Source organism: Tenrec ecaudatus, chromosome 4, assembly GCF_050624435.1.
Source record: "Tenrec ecaudatus isolate mTenEca1 chromosome 4, mTenEca1.hap1, whole genome shotgun sequence".
In the NCBI taxonomy this organism is placed as follows: Eukaryota; Metazoa; Chordata; class Mammalia; order Afrosoricida; family Tenrecidae; genus Tenrec; species Tenrec ecaudatus.
The window spans coordinates 138517781-138538599 of NC_134533.1; the positions used below are offsets into that span (position 1 = coordinate 138517781).

At 39.6% G+C, this 20819-nt stretch overlaps 1 protein-coding gene across 2 annotated transcripts in view; it reads right to left on the reverse strand.

Annotated features, from left to right (window-relative positions):
* Positions 1-20819, reverse strand: part of RASA2 (RAS p21 protein activator 2) — a 160281-nt gene that overhangs the window by 39980 nt on the left and 99482 nt on the right. For both annotated transcript variants that reach the window (XM_075546823.1, XM_075546822.1), the window contains exons 10-15: positions 16977-17133; positions 16536-16684; positions 11665-11779; positions 11228-11302; positions 9638-9761; positions 7336-7442 (exon numbers count right to left, since the gene is read on the reverse strand). In XM_075546823.1, coding sequence (XP_075402938.1) covers positions 7336-7442; positions 9638-9761; positions 11228-11302; positions 11665-11779; positions 16536-16684; positions 16977-17133 — 727 coding nt within the window. The remainder of the gene's footprint in view (positions 1-7335; positions 7443-9637; positions 9762-11227; positions 11303-11664; positions 11780-16535; positions 16685-16976; positions 17134-20819) is intronic.

The following is a 20819-nucleotide window of genomic DNA, read 5'->3' on the forward strand; positions in this document are numbered from 1 at the left end:
AAACAACCTTGTGCACATTCATGTCCTACCTTCTCTTCCTTCTTATGATAGGTTAAATCATATGAAACAGCCATCATTTGCTTTTAAAACATTTTTAATGTTGTTGTTTAGACTATACACAGCAAACCATGAATAAATTAAATGATTTTTATGTGTGAACTTCGGCATCACTGGGGACACTCTTCTATCTGTGGAGCTATTCTTACCCTCCCTTTCTGAGCTGTCCCCTCATTAACATAAATTCCCTGCTCCCCTTCAAGCTACTATTCTAATTGATCCCAGAAAGTTTTTTAAAAGGCAGAATGCTCAAGGCAGACATTTTGTCCTAGTTAAACTACACTGCTGTTTATTTCTTTTAAAAACTGTAGGAGCTATTTCTAGTAACAAGGTTTACAGATTTTCTCAGGGCAATAGTTTCAGGTACTCATTCAACCTTCATGGCTCCAGAAAGTTGAGAGTCCATGATTACTTCAAATTTTGTTCTGCATTTTTCTCCTTTAGATCTGGGTTTTTCTATGCTATCTTTGATCAAAGCAGTCAGTAATGGTAGCACACAGTTCTGGTGTCAAGCAAAGGAGGCAGCAGTTTATAGAGCTAATTAGCCACACATCCCATATTCTCATCTTATTCCTGAATTGACTTCTTCCTCTTGTTCAGGGTGAACAGAAATCAGTTGCTGTGCCTTGAATGACTACAGGTAAGCTTGTAAGACCTTAGCCAATGTGCAACAAACTAATAGGTAGGACAGAGCATTAAACATGGCTTTTAGGCCAACTCTGAAATGTTCCTTGAAACTATGACCCTAAACCTCCAAACCAAATCCCATGAATGTGTGACTGTACACAAGAAACCTCTGTAGCTCCCTTTTTTGGGGGTGATTATAATAAATATATTTATTATACAACTTTTATCAATTTAACTTTTACAGGTGTACAATTTCTAAACAGCAATTACAGTTATCAGCTGCATAGTCTTACCCTTGGACTATTTTGACCTACCAGAAAAAAGAAACCTAAACAATACAGTTAATACAGCTCACTATGATATTTCAAAGGAAAAATTGCACTTTAACATCCTCATCACCTTGTTTTTTTTTTAAAGATATATTTTTTGAATCCTCCAAGATACTGGCCTCCTACTGGTAAGCAGCCTTCTCTCTTTAATCTCTCCATTTCTGTTGTTTTTTTCCTCTGTCTTTAAAACATATGTAGGTTTTCACATCTTGAACTATTATCTGTCATCCATCTCCTTGTCCTATAAATGGCCACAGGTGTGGGATGTGCAAACTTGAAAAAGACGACGATAGATAGTATGATAAATGCCAGAGGAGTAAGAGCCATAGGGTGCTACAGAAACAAGATTAATCTAATCCAGATTAAAGGGATAAAAACGTATGCCTTTAGGATGGCTGGTGTGGCTTGACCAAGGGCAATGTAGCTGAGAGGAATGACGGAAACCCAAATGAAGGCCAAACAGGATACGGGGTCAAGGGGAGAGTAAAAAGAAATAGATGAAAGGACTAGTAGGCAAAGGACCTTTATAGACGTCTAAATACAGGCATGTACCTATGTAAATATATTTATATATGTGGATGTGGAAATAGATCTATGTACATATATGTATAGGTTTAGTATTGAGGAAGCAGTTGGACATAGGGCCTCTACTCAAATACTCCCTCAATGCAAGAACACTTTGTTCTAATAACCTGGCATTCCATGATGCTCGACACAATCACTGAAGACAAAATGGGTGCACAAGTAAATGTGGAGAAGAGAGCTGATGGTATCCGGCTTTTAAAGGACATAGCATCTGGGGTCTTCAAGGCTTGAAGGTAAACAAACAGCCATCTAGCAGGGAAGCAACAAAGCCCACATGGAAGAAGCACACCAGCTTGTGTGACCATGAGGTGTTGATGGGATCAGGTAGCAGTCATTAAAATCCCAGAACAAAAGATCTTATCAACATGAATGGGGGGGTGTACGGAGTAGAGACCCAAAGACCATCTGTGGACAATTGGACATTAAGGTCATAAGGAAGAGACGAGCCAGTCAGGGTGTAGTATAGCACTGATGAAACATACAACTTTCATCTAGTTCTTTAATGCTTCCCTCCCTCCAACTATCATGACCCTGATTCTACCTTACAAATCTGGCTAGACCAGAGCAGGTACACTGGTACAGATAAGATATGGGAACACAGGGAATCCAGGAGAGATAAACCCCTCTGTACCAAGAATGAGAATAGTGATACCAGGAGGAGAAGGGGAAGGTGGCAAATGGGGGAACCAATCACAATGATCTATATATAACCCTCCCGGGGGACAGACAACAGAAAAGTGGGTGAAAGGAGACAGCGGTTGGTCTAAGACATGAAAAAAAAATTATAAATGATCAAGGGTTTATGAGGGAGGGAGGGAGAGTGGGGGAGGGAAAGAAGCTGATACCAAGGACCCAAGTAGAAAGAAAATGTTTTGAAATGCTGATGGCAACGTGTTCACAAATGTACTTGACACATGGATGTTATGTGTGGATTGTGATAAGAGCTGTATGAGTTACCAATAAAATATATTTTAAAAATGTGTTTTATCAAAAAAAAGGATGCCTTATCTGAGTCTTCAAAGCAATCATCAATGTGATAGTGAAGAATACAATAAGAGGGTATTTCAATTCCCCCCTTCTTTTTTCCCCACCATGAATTTCTCGAGTGGGATACCACATCAATGTTTATAAAAATCTACATTTTAAAATTAGTGTTTTTAAAAAGTCATTATGTGTGCAGTCATGTAGAGTGAATTTGATCCAGACCTTGTAGTCTATTTATTTATTTAAAATTCTTTTATTGGGGGCTCTTACATCTCCCATCACCATCCATATATCCATCGTGTCCAGCACATTTGCACCTATGCTACCATCATCATTTTCAAAGCATTTTCTTTCTACGTGAGCCCTTGATATCAGGTCCTCATTTTTTCTCCTCCTTCCCCCTCCTGCCCTCCCTGCATTCATAAACTTGTTTTAATCCTTACAACCTGATAATCTCATTTCTACTTACACTGATTTCTAAAAATTCGAGAAGCCTTTAAATGTAAAATCCAACTTCTACTCAGTTATCCTCTTCAAACACTCTGCAATTTTTAATGCTGATTTTGAGAATGCCGGTAGCTCTTGGTCATTGGGATTAACCCCTGCACTCCATTTCTACAGTATGAGTTGTCTATGCTTTTTCATTGGTAAAATCAGGCACTGACTGTAAGATTACCCACTTGTCCTATTTCTTCAGTTAGTTCTTCAAGAGCAAGGGTAAGGTTATACTTAAAAGCAAATACTTAATGAGTTTTAAAGCAATCCTTTCTTTCTTACATACTGACTAGAAAATACAGTGGTTGGTTGTTTGTTTTTTGCTAGAAAGCTTTTATTTGTACCATTTGTTACAGGGATATGAAAATTCAAGTTTGAATACCAGGCAGGGTCAAAATTCTGAAGTAGGAGCTCTGTTTATGTCCGGAATGCTACCAAGTGACTGTCCCCAAGTACTCGACAGCTTCAGTACCATGTCCAGACAGGACAGCACTGGTCCACTCTCTGTTGTGGCTACTCACAGACTATTTGTCTATTTAGTTTTCACAAAGCTAAATGAGTGGAGAATGTCACTAAGCAACTGAGAGGAGGGGCGGACATTAAGCGCCTTGCTGAACTCCAAAACCCATGTTTGTCTTCTCTACACTGCATTATTTAAAGAGCAATGCCTCTAGACAGCATGTGCTGGGGACAGGAAGCATCTTCTACATTGAACAATGTGTGACAGGTTTCAGAACCATCTGTCTAAGCGCAGTCAAGAACAGCCATACAATCATAAACTGTAAAGACTGGCTGAGGTAGAGTTCCAGTATAATCCAGTTCATATCAAGTGAGATCAAACCAGGAGTTACTTCCTGCTGTGACCTTGAGGAAGCTAGGGTATTGTGATATCCTTATCTGTAAGTGGGGATTATAACAGAATCTACCTTCTAGGCTTTCTAGGGCTAAATGAGTTGAAACACACAAAAAAGGGCTACTTAGAACAAAAAGTCCCTCTGGTAGCACTGGGAACTAAGAGCTGAGCTGCTAACCTCAAGGTTGCTGGTTTAAATCCACCGGCCATGCCGTGGAAAAAAAGATGAGGCTAGCTGCTCCCATACAGATTGGCAATCATAGACCTGGGTTGGGTTTGGGAGTTAGAATAAAAAGAGGCCCAGTGATATAATGGTGAAGTGCTCAGTTCAAACCCACCAGCAGCACCATTAGAGAAAAGACTTGGTGATCCATCCTGGTAAATATCAGACTAGAAAATACTATGGTAGGGCAATTATACTCTGTTTTATAGGGTCATTTTGAGTTAGAACCAATTCAATGGTGCCCAACAACAAGTTAGAACAATGCCTGGTCTTAAGGAAACACTAAATAAATGTTTTCTGTTATTATTTTTTGTTGCGTAAACCTGCAATTGAAAGCACTAAAATACAATCGTAACTATCTGAAGCAACAACAATTAAAGTTATCAAAATATATTATGCGCAGGAAAAAAAACAAAATTAAATGTTAAGAAATTAGTATGTAACATGTAGACTTTAAAAGTAGGTGGGGAAGAGGAGGGAGGGGATGGGAGGACTGGTAGGGAGTGACCAAGGGCAAGGTAACTGAGAGGAATTACTGAAACCAGAATGAAGGCTGAATATGGTAGTGGGACGGGAGGAAAGCGAAAGGAAATAGAGGAAAGGAGCAGGAGGCAAAGTGCATACAGAGAAGCCTAAATATAGACATGTACATATGTAAATATATTTATGATTATGGGGGAAATAGACTTATGTGCATATATTTAGAGGTTCAGTAGTAGGGTAGCAGATGGACACTGGGCCTCCTCACACATACTCCCCCAATACAATAGCACCTTGCCCAGCTAAACGGTCATTGTATGATACCCACCTTCCCGACATGATCACTGAAGACAGCCGTGTGTGTAAGCAAACGTGGAAGAAAGCTGACGGTGCCCAGCTATCAAAAAGATATAGCGTCTGGGGTCTTAAAGGCTTGAAGGCAAACAAGCAGCCATCTAGCTCAGAAGCAACAAAGCCCACAGAGAAGAAGCACACAGCCTAAGCGAATACAAGGTGTTGAATGGACCAGGTAGCAGACACCAAGGAACAAAAACAATCATTGTGTGATCACCTTCCTCACATAAATGCTGAAGACGAAAGTGTGCATAAGCAAGTGTGGTGAAGAAGGCTGATGGTGCCAGGCTACTGAGAGATATAGCGTCTGGGGACTTAAAAGGCTTGAAAGTAAACAAGTGGCTATCTAGCCCAGAAGCAACAAAACCCACACGGAAGCAGCACACCAACATGGGTGATCGTGAAGGGCAGAGGAGACCAGGTCTCAAACAACAAAGGCAGGGGGATGGGGGGAGAATCACATCACTGTGAATGAGGAGGAGTGCGTGATGGGGACCCAATGCCCACTGTAGACTGCTAGACATCCCTTGCAGAGGGGTAGTGGGGAGGAGATGAGTCACTCAGGGTTCAGTGTAGCAACAATGAAACTCAAAACCTTCCTCTAGTTCTTGAACGCTTCCTCCCCTCCCAATTATCATGACCTCAATTCTACCTTGCGGACCTGGTTACACCACAGGATGTACAGCAGTGCATTAGGGATCTGGAAACACAGAGAATCTAGGTCAGATGAACCCCTCAACACCAGTGGTGGGAGTGGCAACACTGGGAGGGAAGGGAGTATAGAAAGGGAAAACCGATCTTGGAGAACTATGTGTAACCTCCTCTCTGGGAGATGGGCAATGGGAAGGTGGGTGAGGGGAGACGCCGGGCACTGTAAGATAAGATAAAATGAAAAAAAAAGGAAACCGAGCTGATTTCAGGAACCCAAGTGGAAAGCGAATTTTGAGAATGACGAATGCAACAAATGTATAAGGGTGCTTTGCTCAATTGATATATGTATGGATTGTGATAAGAGTTGTATGAACCCCAATAACAAGATTTATTAAATAAAAAAATTTAAAAAGTAAGAGGGGAAAAGTAAGTACGGTTTCAAAACAAAATATCATAAACCAAAACCAAACCCATAGTCATTAAGTCTTAGGCTCTCGGTGACCTTCCATGGGATGTCCTACACTATAAGTCTGTATGAGAGCAGGCAACTTTAACTTTCTCTGGTGGAGTGTGGCTGCGGGGGGGGGGGGGTTGACTGACTAGCCAGCCTAATATGTACCCCATATAGTACCATCAGCTCAGGATCCCACTAAGATTATGTGCTTTAAAAAAAACCCTTAAGTCTCATATACTTACGCTATCATGTTAAACAAATAAAAAGTAAAACTATTGAGATACCAAACAAGTTATGTTCCAAGAAAAGTTTTAGAAATTAGTTTCTTAAAATTTCTTTAAGATTTAAACAAATCTTCAAAATTAAGTTGTTTTGATATAATCTGGACAATCAGTTCTATTCTCTCTTTCTCTCTCTCTCACTCACACAACCTGTAGCTACTTAAACAACAACCTAAACCAGGGGTCCTTAAACTACAGTCCGCGGGCCACATGCAGCCCGCTAAGGACGTTTATCCAGCCCAGTGGGTGTTTTTGCCCCATTTTTTTAACTTCAAAATAAGATATGTGCAGTGTGCATAGGAATTTGTTCATAGTTTTTTTTTTTTTTTTTTAACTATAGTCCGGCCCTCCAACGGGTCTGAGGGACAGTGAACTGGCCCCATTAAAAAAGTTTGAGGACTCCTGATCTAACCTTTGAACTACGGCATCTGCAAACATATCATACACAACCAAACCAAAAAATCAAATTGACTGCACTGATTTGCTGACAAGTCATAACAACTTTACAGGGCAGGTAGAACTGCACCTTTGAGTTCCTGAGATTATGACTCTTTACAGGTGTAGAAAGTCCCATCTTTCTCTCTCAAACCCACCAGTAGTTTTGAACTGCTGACCTTGCCATTAGGGGCCCACCACATAACCACAATGCCATCGGGGCTCCTACCATACACAACAGCACTGGGAAATTTATGCTGAATCTCCTTTGTACAAATTACCAAACTTTAATAATTATGAACATGTGGACACTCCTGTGGAATATTTTAAATAGCATCAATAATAAAAAATAAAAATATACGGTAACTTCCAGCTTTACTTGATAGATTGGTCAGGAAAAGGGCTCCGCAAATTTGAAACTCAGTTTGAAGTAAACAAAGCCCAGTGATATTAGCTTGGTATTTAATCTTTGGTTCATTTTAATAAAGTAACGATGAAAGAGAGCTGTGAGAAGAACAAACACTTACTGGATGATGAGGTCGCAAATGAAAAGTATGAGGTGATACTACGGCTACAGCAAAGAAACGCAGAAATACAAAGCTGCTCACTGCAGAGTACTGAACATGCGGGTCATCTGCAGGAAGACAAATGGTGAAATGTCATGGACAAAAGCACTGAATTAAAACCAAAGACGACCAAATAAAAAATATTAAAAAATCGTGAAAACTAAATTGGAGACCTATGTAATTTGTCTAGTAAGGACTGAGCTGATGAAATGATAGCAATGACTGAGACTAAAGTTAAAAAAAAAAAGGTCCTGAGTCCAAAAAAATCTGAAAGAACTTTAATAAAAGATGAAGTCGCTAGATTTTCAGAAATATTTTAAGGTGAAAAAAACAATCTTCCTTCATTTTAAGAAGTGATGTCTTAAATTCTGACAAAAGTAAAAGCATCTAGCACTACGTAGTAGTAGTACTACCACTGAATTCCCGAGGGAGTTCCAGTTTTAGGGCATTTTTTCAGTTTTCCTTTCAAAGCTCCTGCTAGTCACAAAGACTGGAACACACAGTCAGAAACGCTTACTTAAAAGGATATTGCTATTCCACGTAACAATACAGAAGACAGATTTCACCTCAGGCAGGAGTCACCAGCGATAACCCAACAGCCAGGTAGTGGTGATGCAGGCAGGGAAGGAAAGGAAACCCTGGATTCGGCTTGAATTTTAACTCTTTTTTTTCTTTTTTGAATTTTAACTCTTACAGATCACAAACTAGATTACAAATCATTTAATCTCTAGGTCTAATCATATTTGTGACCCGCCCATTGTCTCCCTCTTCAAGAAACTATGAAAATAACATGGCCCAAACAAAACCCTATCAAGCCTAGACTATTGAGGATATGAAGACATACTTGAGCTAACAAAAAGATAGCTACGGGGATGTATTTGCATTTTTAAAAATGTGCTTTGTCTTCACTTATTATGGAAAAGTTTCCTTAATAAAAGTGTGATAATTAAAAACTGTGTTTTAGGTCATTTATATAAATAAGAATTAAACGGCTCAACTAAATGGCCAAGTTCACTGGAGGGTATACAGTGACCAGTAATGTGCTCTGAAGTAGACCAGGCTAGATCTGAGGGCATGCTTGTGTGCTGACCACGACATGGTCAAGTTACTCAACTTGTGCAAACTTCAGTTATGTTATCTGCTGGATAGGAACAGACCCTACCTCCCGGTGTTGTGAGGAGAGGAGCTGGCAGACTAGGAATGTGCCTGCTCCCTCACCATCCGTTCAGTGTATCAACCTCACTCTTTAAAAACACCATATCTCAGTAACAACGGCATCTTTCCTTAGGTTAATGTCTCTACCCTTTCGCTTTTCTTACCAAGGCTAGATTTAGTATAGTTATTTGAAGTTAACTGTTGGTCTTCTGCTAGAATTAGAAAAAACCACCAGCCCTGCAACACTTCAGCAATGAGTAAATGTAGCAGAGGGGTAATTAACTGCTCACACACATACTTAAAAGAATACAATAAAATACTTGCATTTGACCGGAGTTGAGTAATTTAAGTAACTGCCTTTCACCCACACCCCACCCATTAAGGCAGATCCCGAAAATTTATTTCATACATCAGAGATATATTAAAACTAGAATAACTCCAAGTATTGACAGTCAGATATACTAATTCTTGATTTTATAAAATGTTTCCAAGCAAAGCCTGACTTAACTATTCTTGTAAATATAAAAATACACCAGTTGCTGACCCAGCTACTTCTAAATTATGTCTATTTTGCCATAGAGAGATCCGTAATCTATTATCACTTCTGTAAAAACCTCTCCCAGAGCATTAACATCCCCAAACTGCTAGACAGTTTGGGAAAATCTAGCCCACTTACAGAATTGCAGATTTTTCTTTCTTTCAGATTTTAACTATCTGGAGGCAGGAAGAGTGGAAAAGGCAGTTGGCACAGATAATGATGATAGTTTCTTTAGTCTATTTATCAATTTCATAGCACCTGGGATAAGTGCTTGCTTATGTAATTTACATGTCTAAATTTTTGTCTTTCTTAAAAATAATGATGATTCTGACCTGCTCTTGGTATAAAGTTGCCACTGTATTGAAATAAAATGCTAATTTTGAGAGCACAAGGAAAACAACTCTGGTGATTAACTCAGGTCCCCAAAAGGCAACATTAATTTGAAAAACCAAAGGAGGATATATTTATAAACCACAAACATTTCATGCAAATCAAGTACAGAATAAATACCTAGGGAAAAAAAAAACAAACATAGAAAAAGAAATGGTTTTAGTAATACAAGGCACTTACTAGGAAATCTCTGAGAAGCCATTTGCCTTAGAGAAGAAAAGATATCACACATTACAGTGGGGCAGCTCATACTTGACTTTACAATTGTACTGAACAACTTATCTACATAGTAGCGTAGATTCTCCTGCAGGATTTAAAAAGGTAAACATTATGATGTTGACTATAGCTTGAGGGAAAAATACGAGATAAGAGCTTATTAGAAAGTTCCTATCTAATATTCCAAAACCATGCTTTTACAAACTCATTCAGTTAGAGGGCAATTTATGTTTTGACTTAATTTTACGAGGGTGAGCCAGAAAGTATTGCTATAAAAGAAACCTTAATTAAACAAAAATATCAAAACGTGAAGCTACTGTTTTTCAATAAAGTCTCCATCTTTAACCCCTCTGTGCTCAATTTCTCCATGTGCTACTGGCAGCTTTGGCATCCTCTAAGGATTAGTAGTACGTAGGTTTCCTTCCACTATCCTTTCAGTTTTAGGTACAAAAAGAAGCTTGAAACAAGGTAAGGACTGTAGCGTGGGTGCTGTGAGTTCTCTCTATGCATTTCCCATAGGCAGTCCTCGCTACGAAGAATGAGATGGACAGTGTAATTTAAAAAAAATCCCTGGTACAGTTTTCCTGGTCTTTTTCTCACCAATGCATTTTTTTATCTTCATAAAACATCTTATTAATAATATCCCTTGATTATGCTGTGTCCTTTGAGAAAATCTATGCTTTTGGTATTCCCAAACAGTTGCCATAACCTTCTGAACTGACTCATCTACCTTGAATTCATCTCTAAAGTCTTCCAACCTTCTTTACAACACTTAATCCATTAAAAAACAAACAAACCCAAAAACTATTGTTTGAAGTGAGGCAGTATTCCCATACACTTGCTTCAAAGCTCAATGACTTTGGAAGTTATCTACTTGAGTTTTGCTAAAAATATGATTTGAGCAGCCTTGGCCTCAAAATAGTTCCGCCCTCGCAATGACACAAACAAAATGTACTTGTTTTTTCAAGGCACATTTACAAGGCTAAGACATGTGTATCACTGAGAGAATGTCTGCACCACCCACTGGTCACAGAGACATGCCTAAACACATTTTTAACACATTTTTTCTTTAGAATAAACTGTACATATATAAACTATAAAGCAAGAAGCAATACTTCTTTACTTACTTCTGTACAAATTAATTAGACTAGTCAGAGATAGGGAGAGGCAAATGCATAAAATAAACTTCTTAAGAAGCAACAAAGAGTAAACGTCTGGGGAAAAGCTGGGGAAACAACTTGGACAGGGGGGCACAAGATCTACTGTAATGAACACTGTGGCCCTCACACGCATTGTTTTCCACCAGAATTCATCAGCCTCCTCACTGTGCCACTTATCCTGATCAATGTGACACCCAGACAAGAGCTAGACAGTGGGCTGGAACTAAATACAGCTTTATTATTGTTATTCGAGGCAGGAGAAAACAATAAAAAACGCCAGCTATAAAAGGAGGCATAGCAAATGTTGCCATTACAGAGTCCTCAGCACTGCTCCCCTCCAATACACCATTAAAAGCCCAATCTTGTAATAGTTGTAAATGTCACCGAAACATACCTTATTATTTTCTACATTATCTCCCTCTTTCAATTTAATAGGATCAATTTCACAGGACTTTGAGGATTCACATATCTGGAAATAAACATTTTTTTGTCAATGCTCTTTTTACTGACTTAATGGGCCACATGAAAATAACTACTATTTTTCTAGTGATAATAGTCCACTGCACCTTTTGAAACTCTAAATACAATTTTGCAGAACTATGAAAATATCACATCTAAGTATCTAGCACAGGAATACAATAACAAAGAAAGATCTGCCAGTAGAAAGGAAAGCCATTTCTTTCACTTCTAAAAGTGCTTACACTTATTCTAAAAATACATGGATGGATATATAATTCTTCTAATAATACATGAATGGACAGATAATCCTCACTAACAGATCATTTAATTAAAGAAACGTTACAAAGTCAGGATCAGAAGTGTATTTGGTACCTCATCCAGAATAGGTTTCAATGTCACTTTCAGGTAGTGCCCTCCCACTACTTTCATCATTTCATCCATACATCGAGTAGCCAAAGAGTTTCCTCTAAAAATTGTATTTGCCTCTCTGAAACAGAAATAAGGTGAAACCAAACACAGTAAGCAAAGGCTGTAAAGCCAATAATATGGAACATTTGACTTTGGTCATACTTTAAATTATAGGATTTTTATCATATATTTAAAATCAGGCCATTAGGGCTTGCAAACGTAACAAAAATGTAGAAAACAGAATTTAAAAAAAAGAAAAGAAAACCAAATAGATAAAATATTTTGGATTGGGCCTTTACTCAAGTATTCCCTCAATGCAAGAACACTTTGTTCTAGTAAACTGTCATTCCATGATGCTCACCTTCCCCATACGATCGCTGTAGACAAAGTAGGTACATAAGCAAATGTGGAGAAGAAAGTTGATGGTGCCTGGCTATCAAAAGATATAGCATCTGGGGTCTTAAGGGCTTTTAGATAAACAAGCAGCCATCTAGCTCAGAAGCAACAAAGCCCACATGGAAGAAGCACACCAGCCTGTGCGACCACGAGGTGTCAATGGGATCAAGTATCAGGCATCAAAGAACAAAAAAATCATATCATTGTGAATAAGGGGAAGTGTGGAGTGGTCACCCAAAACCCATCTGTAGGTAATTGGACATACCCTTATGGAAGGGTTGCGGGGAAGGAGACGAGCCAGTCAGGGTGCAGTGTAGCAACAACGAAACATACAACTTTCCTCCAGTTCTTTAATGCTTCCCACCCCCCCCCCCCCGCCCACTATCATGATCCCAATTCTACGTTACAAATCTGGCTAGACCAGTTGATGTACACTGGTACAGATAAGAACTGGAAACACAGGGAATCCAGGACAGATAAACCCCTCAGGACCAGTGGTGAGAGTGGTGATACCGGGAGGGTTGAGGGAAGGGTGGGGTAGAAAGGGGGAACTGATTACAAGGATCTACATATAACCTCCTCCCTGGGGTATGAACAACAGAAAAGTGGGTGAAGGGAGATGTCACAGTGTAAGGTATGACAAAATAATAATAATTTATAAATTATAAAGGGTTCATGAGGGAGGGGGAAGAGGGAAGGGAGTGAGAAAAAAAGAAAAATGAGGAGCTGATTCCAGGAGCCCAAGTGGAAGACGCGTATTTTGAGAATGATGAGGGCAATGAATGTATAAGTGTGCTTTGCACAATTGACTTAAGTATGGATTGTGATAAGAGTTGTATGATCCCCAATACAATGATCTTAAAAAAGAAAGAAATGGAAGCACAGGGAATCCAGGACAGATAAACCCCTTAGAACCAATAATATCAGGAGTGGAAGGGGAAGGTGCGATAGAAAAGGGGAACTTATCACAAGGATCTACATATAACAACCTCCCTGGGGGATGGACAATAGAAAAGTGGATGAAGGAAGATTTCGGACAGTATACAATATGACAAAATAATAATAGTTTATAAACCATCAAAGGTTCGTGAGGCAGGCTGGTGGGGCGGGAGGAAATTGAGGATCTGACACCAAGGGCTCAAGTAGAAAGCAAATGTTTTGAGAATAATGATGGTAACAAAGTACAAATGTGCTTGACACAATGGATATATGTATGTATTGTGATGAGAGTTGTACGAGCCCCAATAAAATGATTTTTAAAAGAAGTATATGTAGATAGACATGCAGAGACAATAAGAACTAAAAAAAGAAAGAGCAAAACAAAACAACAACAAAAACCAAGGACAAAAAAAGAAAAGCCTATAAATAGTTCCAGTTCTGTTGACCTCTGCAAATGTGGTAAAGAAAGCTGATGGTACCTGGATATAGTGTCTGGGGTCTTTTTTTTTTTTTCAATTTATTAATTACTTTATTTACAATGTCTAACAATTGTTCACTGAATAAAAATAATATGATTACATTAACTAGATATTCATTATCCACAACAAAAGTTTAAGAACTATATATATATATATATTTTCATAATGAACATCATTTATTAAGAAAGCAAAAGTTCATTTTTTTAAAATCTTTTTTTGGGGGCTCATAAGGCTCTTATCACAATCTATACATACATCAATTGAGCAAAGCACCCTTATACATTCGTTGCACTTGTCACTCTCATAATTCACCTTCCACTTGGGTTCCTGGAATCAGCTCGGTTTCCCTCCCCCCCCATCCCCCTCCCTCCCCGATCCCACCCCTGGTCCCTTGATAGTTTATAAATAATTATTATATCTTATCTTACACTCCCCGGCATCTCCCCTCACCCGCCTCCCCCTTGCCCATCTCCCAGAGAGGAGGTTACACATAGATCTCCGAGATCGGTTCTCCCTTTCTACATGCCCTTCCCTCCTGGTGTCGCCACTCCCACCGCTTGTGTTGAGGGGTTCGTCTGTCCTAGATTCCCTGTGCCTCCAGATCCCCACTGCACCACTGTACATCCTCTGGTATAACCAGGTCCGCAAGGCAAGGTAGAATTGGGGTCATGATGATTGGGAGGGGAGGAAGCGTTCAGGAACTAGAGGAAGGTTTTGAGTTTCATTGTTGCTACACTGAACCCTGAGTGGCCCATCTCCTCCTCACTACCCCTCTGGAAGGGGTGTCCAGCTGTCTACAGGTGGGCATTGGGTCCCCATCATGCACTCCCCCTCTTTCATGGTGATGCGATTCTCACCACCATCCCACCTTTGTTGTTGGAGACCTGGTCTCCTCTATCCTTCATGGTCACCTATGTTGGTGTGCTGCTTCTGTGTGGGCTCGGTTGCTTCTGGGCTAGATGGCCACTTGTTTGCTTTCAAGCCTTTAAGTCCCCAGACGCTATATCTCTCAGTAGCCGGGCACCATCAGCCTTCTTCACCACACTTGCTTATGCACACTTTCGTCTTCAGCAATTATGTGAGGAAGGTGATCACACAATGATTGTTTTTGTTCCTTGGTGTCTGCTACCTGGTCCATTCAACACCTTGTATTCGCTTAGGCTGTGTGCTTCTTCTCTGTGGGCTTTGTTGCTTCTGAGCTAGATGGCCGCTTGTTTGCCTTCAAGCCTTTAAGACCCCAGACGCTATATCTTTTTTTGATAGCCGGGCACCATCAGCTTTCTTCACCACATTTGCTTACACACACGGCTGTCTTCAGTGATCATGTCGGGAAGATGGGTATCCTGCAATGGCTGTTTAGCAGGGTGAGGTCCTATTGTATTGGGGGATTATGCATGAGGAGGCCCAATGTCCATCTGCTACCCTACTACTGAACCTATAAATATATGCATATAAATCTATTTCCCCCATAATCATAAATATATTTACATATGTACATGTCTGTATTTAGGCTTCTCTGTATGCACTTTGCCTCCTACTCCTTTCCTCTATTTCCTTTCGCTTTCCTCCCAACCCATTACCATGTTTAGCCTTCATTCTGGATTCAGAAGTTCCTCTCAGTTACCTTGCTCTTGGTCACTCCCTTCCAGTCCTCCCCTCCCCTCCCTCCTCTGGTTTTGAACCACTCGCTGTTCCCTTGTTCCTGTGTTGGGCGACACCTTGTAAATTTTGTATGTTAGTGGCTTTTCTGCTTATCTAAGTGTCTGGGGTCTTAAAGATAAACAAGCAGTCATCTAGCTGAGAAGCAACAGAGTCCACATGGAAGAAGCACACCAGCCTGTGTGATCATTAAGTGTCAATGAGATCAGGTCTCAGGCATCAAAGACCCAGAACATGTAGACCCAAAGCCTACCTGTAGACAATCGGATATCCTCTTACAGAAGGGTCATAAGGAACAGACAAGTGAGCCAGGGTGCAGTACAGCACTGATGAAACATACAACTCTCCTCTAGTTTTTTAACACTCCCCTCTCCTTATGATGACCCCAATTCTACCTTACCATTCCGGCTAGACTAGAGCATGTACACTACAGATAAGAGCTGGAAACACAGTGAATCCAGGACAGAGAAACCCCTCAAGACCAATAATGAGAATAGCAATCTCAAGAGGGGAAGGGGAAAGTGGGGAGAGAAAGGGGGAAACTGATCACAATGACCAATATATAACCCCCTGTTAAGGGGACAGACAACAGAAAAGTGGGTGAAGGGAGAAATCGGTCAGTGTAAGACATGAAAATTTTTTTTTACAAATTATCACAGGTTCATGAGGGAGGGGAAAAATGAGCTGGTACCAAGGGCTCAAGTAGAGAGTGTTCTGAAAAATGATGATGACAACGTGTGTACAAATGTGCTTGACACATGGATGCACATGTAGATCATGATAAGAGCTGTAAGAGCCCCAAATAAAATGATTTTTTAAAAATGAGGCATATGTATGTATGTGTTAATCACTACCCATATTGGGCTGGCAGTGCCAATCCACCCAGAGGTGCTATGGAAGGGATTCCGCCATTGGACACTCTATGGAGCTAAGTTCAACTCTGAAATCTGTTGAGTTACTATGAATGAGGATTCAGCCACAGCCGGCTTAGTTTGGTATGCACAAATAACTGTGATGGAAGGAGGAAACCACTGGAGAGCTTTCATTGTCACACATGTGCATGTAAGGAGACATAATCTGAAAAACTTGCTGTCCTGTTGTTTTATTTGTGACACTGGAATCGCTGCTATAAGATTAGTGACAAGGGAAACGTCTCCACTGAGTAAAAAGAAAAACAGCATATTAACTGTAATCTTTACTGCTGGCAGACTGTTCTTTACCACTTGCTAAGCTGTTTTAGTCAATTGACTACACAGCAAGCCCAGCTCAATACAAAACAATTCAGATTACAAAAACCATTCGGCAGGCTAACGCCCAATTTCAATGGCAGAGAATTAACATCCAATAAGCTAGAACTCTTACTGTGTGTCTTTCAAATCCAATTGGGCCACGGCGGTGGCAAAAGGAACGAGCTTATCATGATGCAGCAGCAGTCGCACAAGAGGGAAAACAGCATCATTTTTATCTCGACATATTTCACCCAAAATGTAAGCAGCTGAGGCAGATATGGGCTAGAATACAGAAATAAGGTAATAAGCACAAAACCAAGATTAAATATCATGGCCCGTGATTAAATTTTCCATCACTAACCATTTAAAGTAATTCAGCTGTGTTCACTGACTGTTATCTGTTGTAACTAGTAATACTTAATTTTCTAGAATTTCAGTAGATGAAATCTAGAGCACACAGATAAATTTTATCTACAATAGATCAAATTGTCAATTACATGTATACTTATTACTAGAATAAGACTCAATACTCTGAAATCTTTTCCCCCCATCATTTTAGTATTTTTAAGAATACCTGGATATCTGGTGATTTTAGCAGCAATGTTTTCAAAGGTCCATAATATTCTGAAGGAAGCACATAGTCTTCTGAGTAATGTATATTTAAACGAAGAGATCCCAGGTCATCAGTTTTGGAAGACTTATTTCCATTGTCTTTCGGTTGTAGTAAGTACCTAAAGTAAAAGATGTTATGAATGGCATGTGAGACACATCAACAGCTGAACTATAAAAATTCAGAAAGGTTAATTTATATGTTAAGGTTAGGAAATTTAATAAGCCATGGGCTAGTAATCTAAAGAGGCTTATACTGAGCCAATAATCCAAGAAGTAGGCGCGTAAGAGGAAGACCATAGCATCAGGATGGGAGGAAGGCTAATCAACAAGCTGCCATACGGAGATGACACAACCTTGCTTGCTGAACGTGAGGAGGACTTGAAGCACTTGCTGATGAAGATCAAGGACTGGAGCCTTCAATATGGATTACCACTCAATGAAAATAAAACACAAATCCTAACAGCTGGACCAATAGGTAACATCATGAGAAGAGGAGTAAAGGTTGAAGTTGTCGAGGATTCATCTTGCGTGGATCCACAATCAATGCTCACAGAAGCAGCATTCCAGAAATCAAATGACAAATGTGCTTCATAATACTTTATAAAAGTGGGAAAGAACAAAGTTGTTACTCTGTAGACTAAGGTGTGGGGAAAGGTTTAGAGAGATGGAAACACTGCCTTCAGACATGCTTAGACTAAGACAAAGGATACGCCAAGAAACAATACCTTCCATTTTGGTATTTTTTATTTAATAAAGATTTGTAAAACTTGGTAGGAGTACTTTTATGCCTTACCCTTCTATGCATATTTCTAGAAACTACACACTGGCTGCTAAAGGAGAGGGAAACTTAGGGAAACAGAGAGGAAGAGAGGCTTTTATCTTGTTAACTCTGACCATGTATCACCTACTCCAAAAGTATAATAAAGCTGTATTATCCACATAGGTTACAATAAAAGCTAGCTAATATTGACACGAACGCTGAACAGAAGGTTCAGATAAAACACACACATCATTACTAGGGAAATGAACAGTCAAGAAAGGAATGAGGTGACTGAGCTAGCATATCATTTCAGAATGAAATTAAATTGAAACCATGAAAAAAATCCAAAGTGTACATTATATTAAAAAGGAAAACCAATCGAAGACTTTTCAAACAACAGAATTACATTCTGGTAACTATTCTCTTTCCTAATATTAAGATTAGGAAGAACATGCCTCAAACCCTAAAGGTGAATAAATAAAAGGGTTTTTGTTGTTGTTTTAGTTTTACTGCAGTTACCAAGAGTACCACAAGGGAATGCTACAGCTCAGTAAATGACAAGAGTCTAGCGACCCATTTCTGAAAACAGGCAATGGCATTTGCATTTCATTATTTCTTTATATTATGGATAAATGAAGAAGCAGACATTTTTATTTCATCCTGCCTAAATAGTTTGCATTTACTACTTTTAGGACTTTAAAGTACTTTAAAATGTTAATATTATTACCAAAAAAGAAAAGCTATAGGAATAAAAATTTCTGTCTTCATACATCAAGTCAAGTGAGTTGGACACAATTTTATATTTAAAGGGGATGACTGGAGATGCCTTACATATAGAATATGGGCTATGTGGCACATTCTAAGCTCACTTTGAAGGCCCCTGGGAGGCACAGCATTTGTGTTTCTTTGTACTTAATAGTCTGTCATATAATTTTAAAGACTTGAAAAACTGAGTTCAGGATGTTTCCTTTGAAAGTGTATATAATACGCTTGATTTATGGAAATGAAAAGAAGGTAAACAGGGAGGCAGGAGGTAGGACAGACTGATGTTCATACATTGCTCATAGGGAATAAGTCTAACTTTTTCCCTCTTTGGATGTATTTTAAAATTTACTATGTACAAAATACCATTGCAAAGGCTAATAAATTAAATAAACAGCAAGAGCTGAAAATACGATAATCGTGAGTCTAAAAAAAAATCACTGCTTGAGGGCAACAGAGTGAATTACATTATGCCATCTGACTTTTGATGGCCCCCCAACACCATGGTCATGAGCCACTCATTCCCTCGACAAGTGGTTATGTCTAAGAAGTTTTCATAACTTTCACCCTGCAAACTCTACCACATTCATGGATATACTTGCAGCCTAGGTAAACCTGTATCTAGGTACCACTCCCAAAACAGATTTTTTTCCCAAAGCTATTTAAATTGTTTTACAATACACTGTCAAAATATCTCCATTACACTTAATACATGTGTCAAATCTGTGAGTCCATTCTTGGAAACATTTTTCAAACTCATCTGTTTGGATGGCTGACAGCACCTCCCTCGTTTTTTTTCTTTACCTCCTCAACATCATCAAATCACTGTCCTTTTATGTTCCTCTTCATTTGCAGAAACAAAAAGGAGTAGCACAAATGAGGTCAGGTGAGTCAACTGCTTGGAGCAAGAAAGGCAGGCTGTTTTTGTTTTGTTTTTGCCAAAGACTGGCGCACTGACAGGGCTGTGTGAGCAGGTGCACTGTCATGGTGGCAAAACCAGTCCCATCTGTCTGCCACAAATCAGGCCTTCTCCCTGGCCCCACCTCCACACACTATTACCTTTTTAGAACCTCTAAATAGAAAGCTTGATTAACCATCTGACCTGGTGAAATGAACTTCAAATGTATTATCCCCCTCACATCATAAAAACAAATGAGAATTATCTTGGTGTTTGCTTTCAGGGTAGTAAGAATAGCACCATGTCTTGTCGCCAGTAATGACCTTGTGTACAAAGTTTGGGTTGCTTTGAAGCTGCTTTTCAATGGCATGTTTCCACTCAACCGTCTTGGTCCTGGTCAGTCAGAACCTCTTGGGGCACAAATTTCACAGCGACCCTTCTCGATCCCAAAGCTTCCATTAAAATTCACTGAACCTAGTTCCAAGATGGTCCAGGTAACTTCCCCATCTGCATTGGTCCGTCATTTGTCTTCAAGTACAAGTGCATGAATTTTGCCAACATTTTTGTCCATTTGGGAAGTTGACAGACATCCGGAACAAAGGGTGTCTGTCATCAGTTGGCATTTCACCTTTTTTGAAAGGTGTTTCACTTGAGTTTTGCCCACGGTGCTGTCCTTGTAGGCTGTGTTCAACATCACAACAGTTTCTGCGGCATTTTTCCAGAGGAGGAAACAAAATTTTACAGCCACATGCTGTTCTCTTAAATCAGCCATAACAAAAAATGAGGTTCAACTGGAACTTTTTACAAAAAAAAAAATTCATTGTGACCAGAGATAACCTTCCCAGGCAATGCCACTGGGTGCACTATCTCAGCAAGTTGTTAGGTGCTTGCCTTGCCGAAAAAAGCACACTATGAAAACTATACCCAGTGGCCTTTTCTGGGGTTTTTAGGGAGGTACCTCCTCGTATGTACATTCCCTCCCATACCCACTCAGTCTGTGTCTGTATCCATTTATTTACTCAGAGACCACCATGACTGTAGGACTCTGTGTGTAACAGTACTTACCTCTGCTGGCTTAAGATCTTGCACTTCTCCCTGTCACCATCATTTTTTGCTGACCTCACTCATTACCTTTTGCCTTTCCTTTCACCCAAGTTAACATCTGTCTACCTGCTAGCCAGTACCGACTCTTCTTTCCCTCCTACTCCTGGTAACCATCAAAGCATGCTTCTTTCAGTGTTCCATGAACTTCATATAAAGGCCCCTTGTGTTTATATTTCTACAATAATGAATCAGTAATTAAATTAACTAATGTCAATGACTTCTGGCTTACTCACTGCTAATTGTTCACAGAAAGCACTTATTTGAATATACAATATATTACA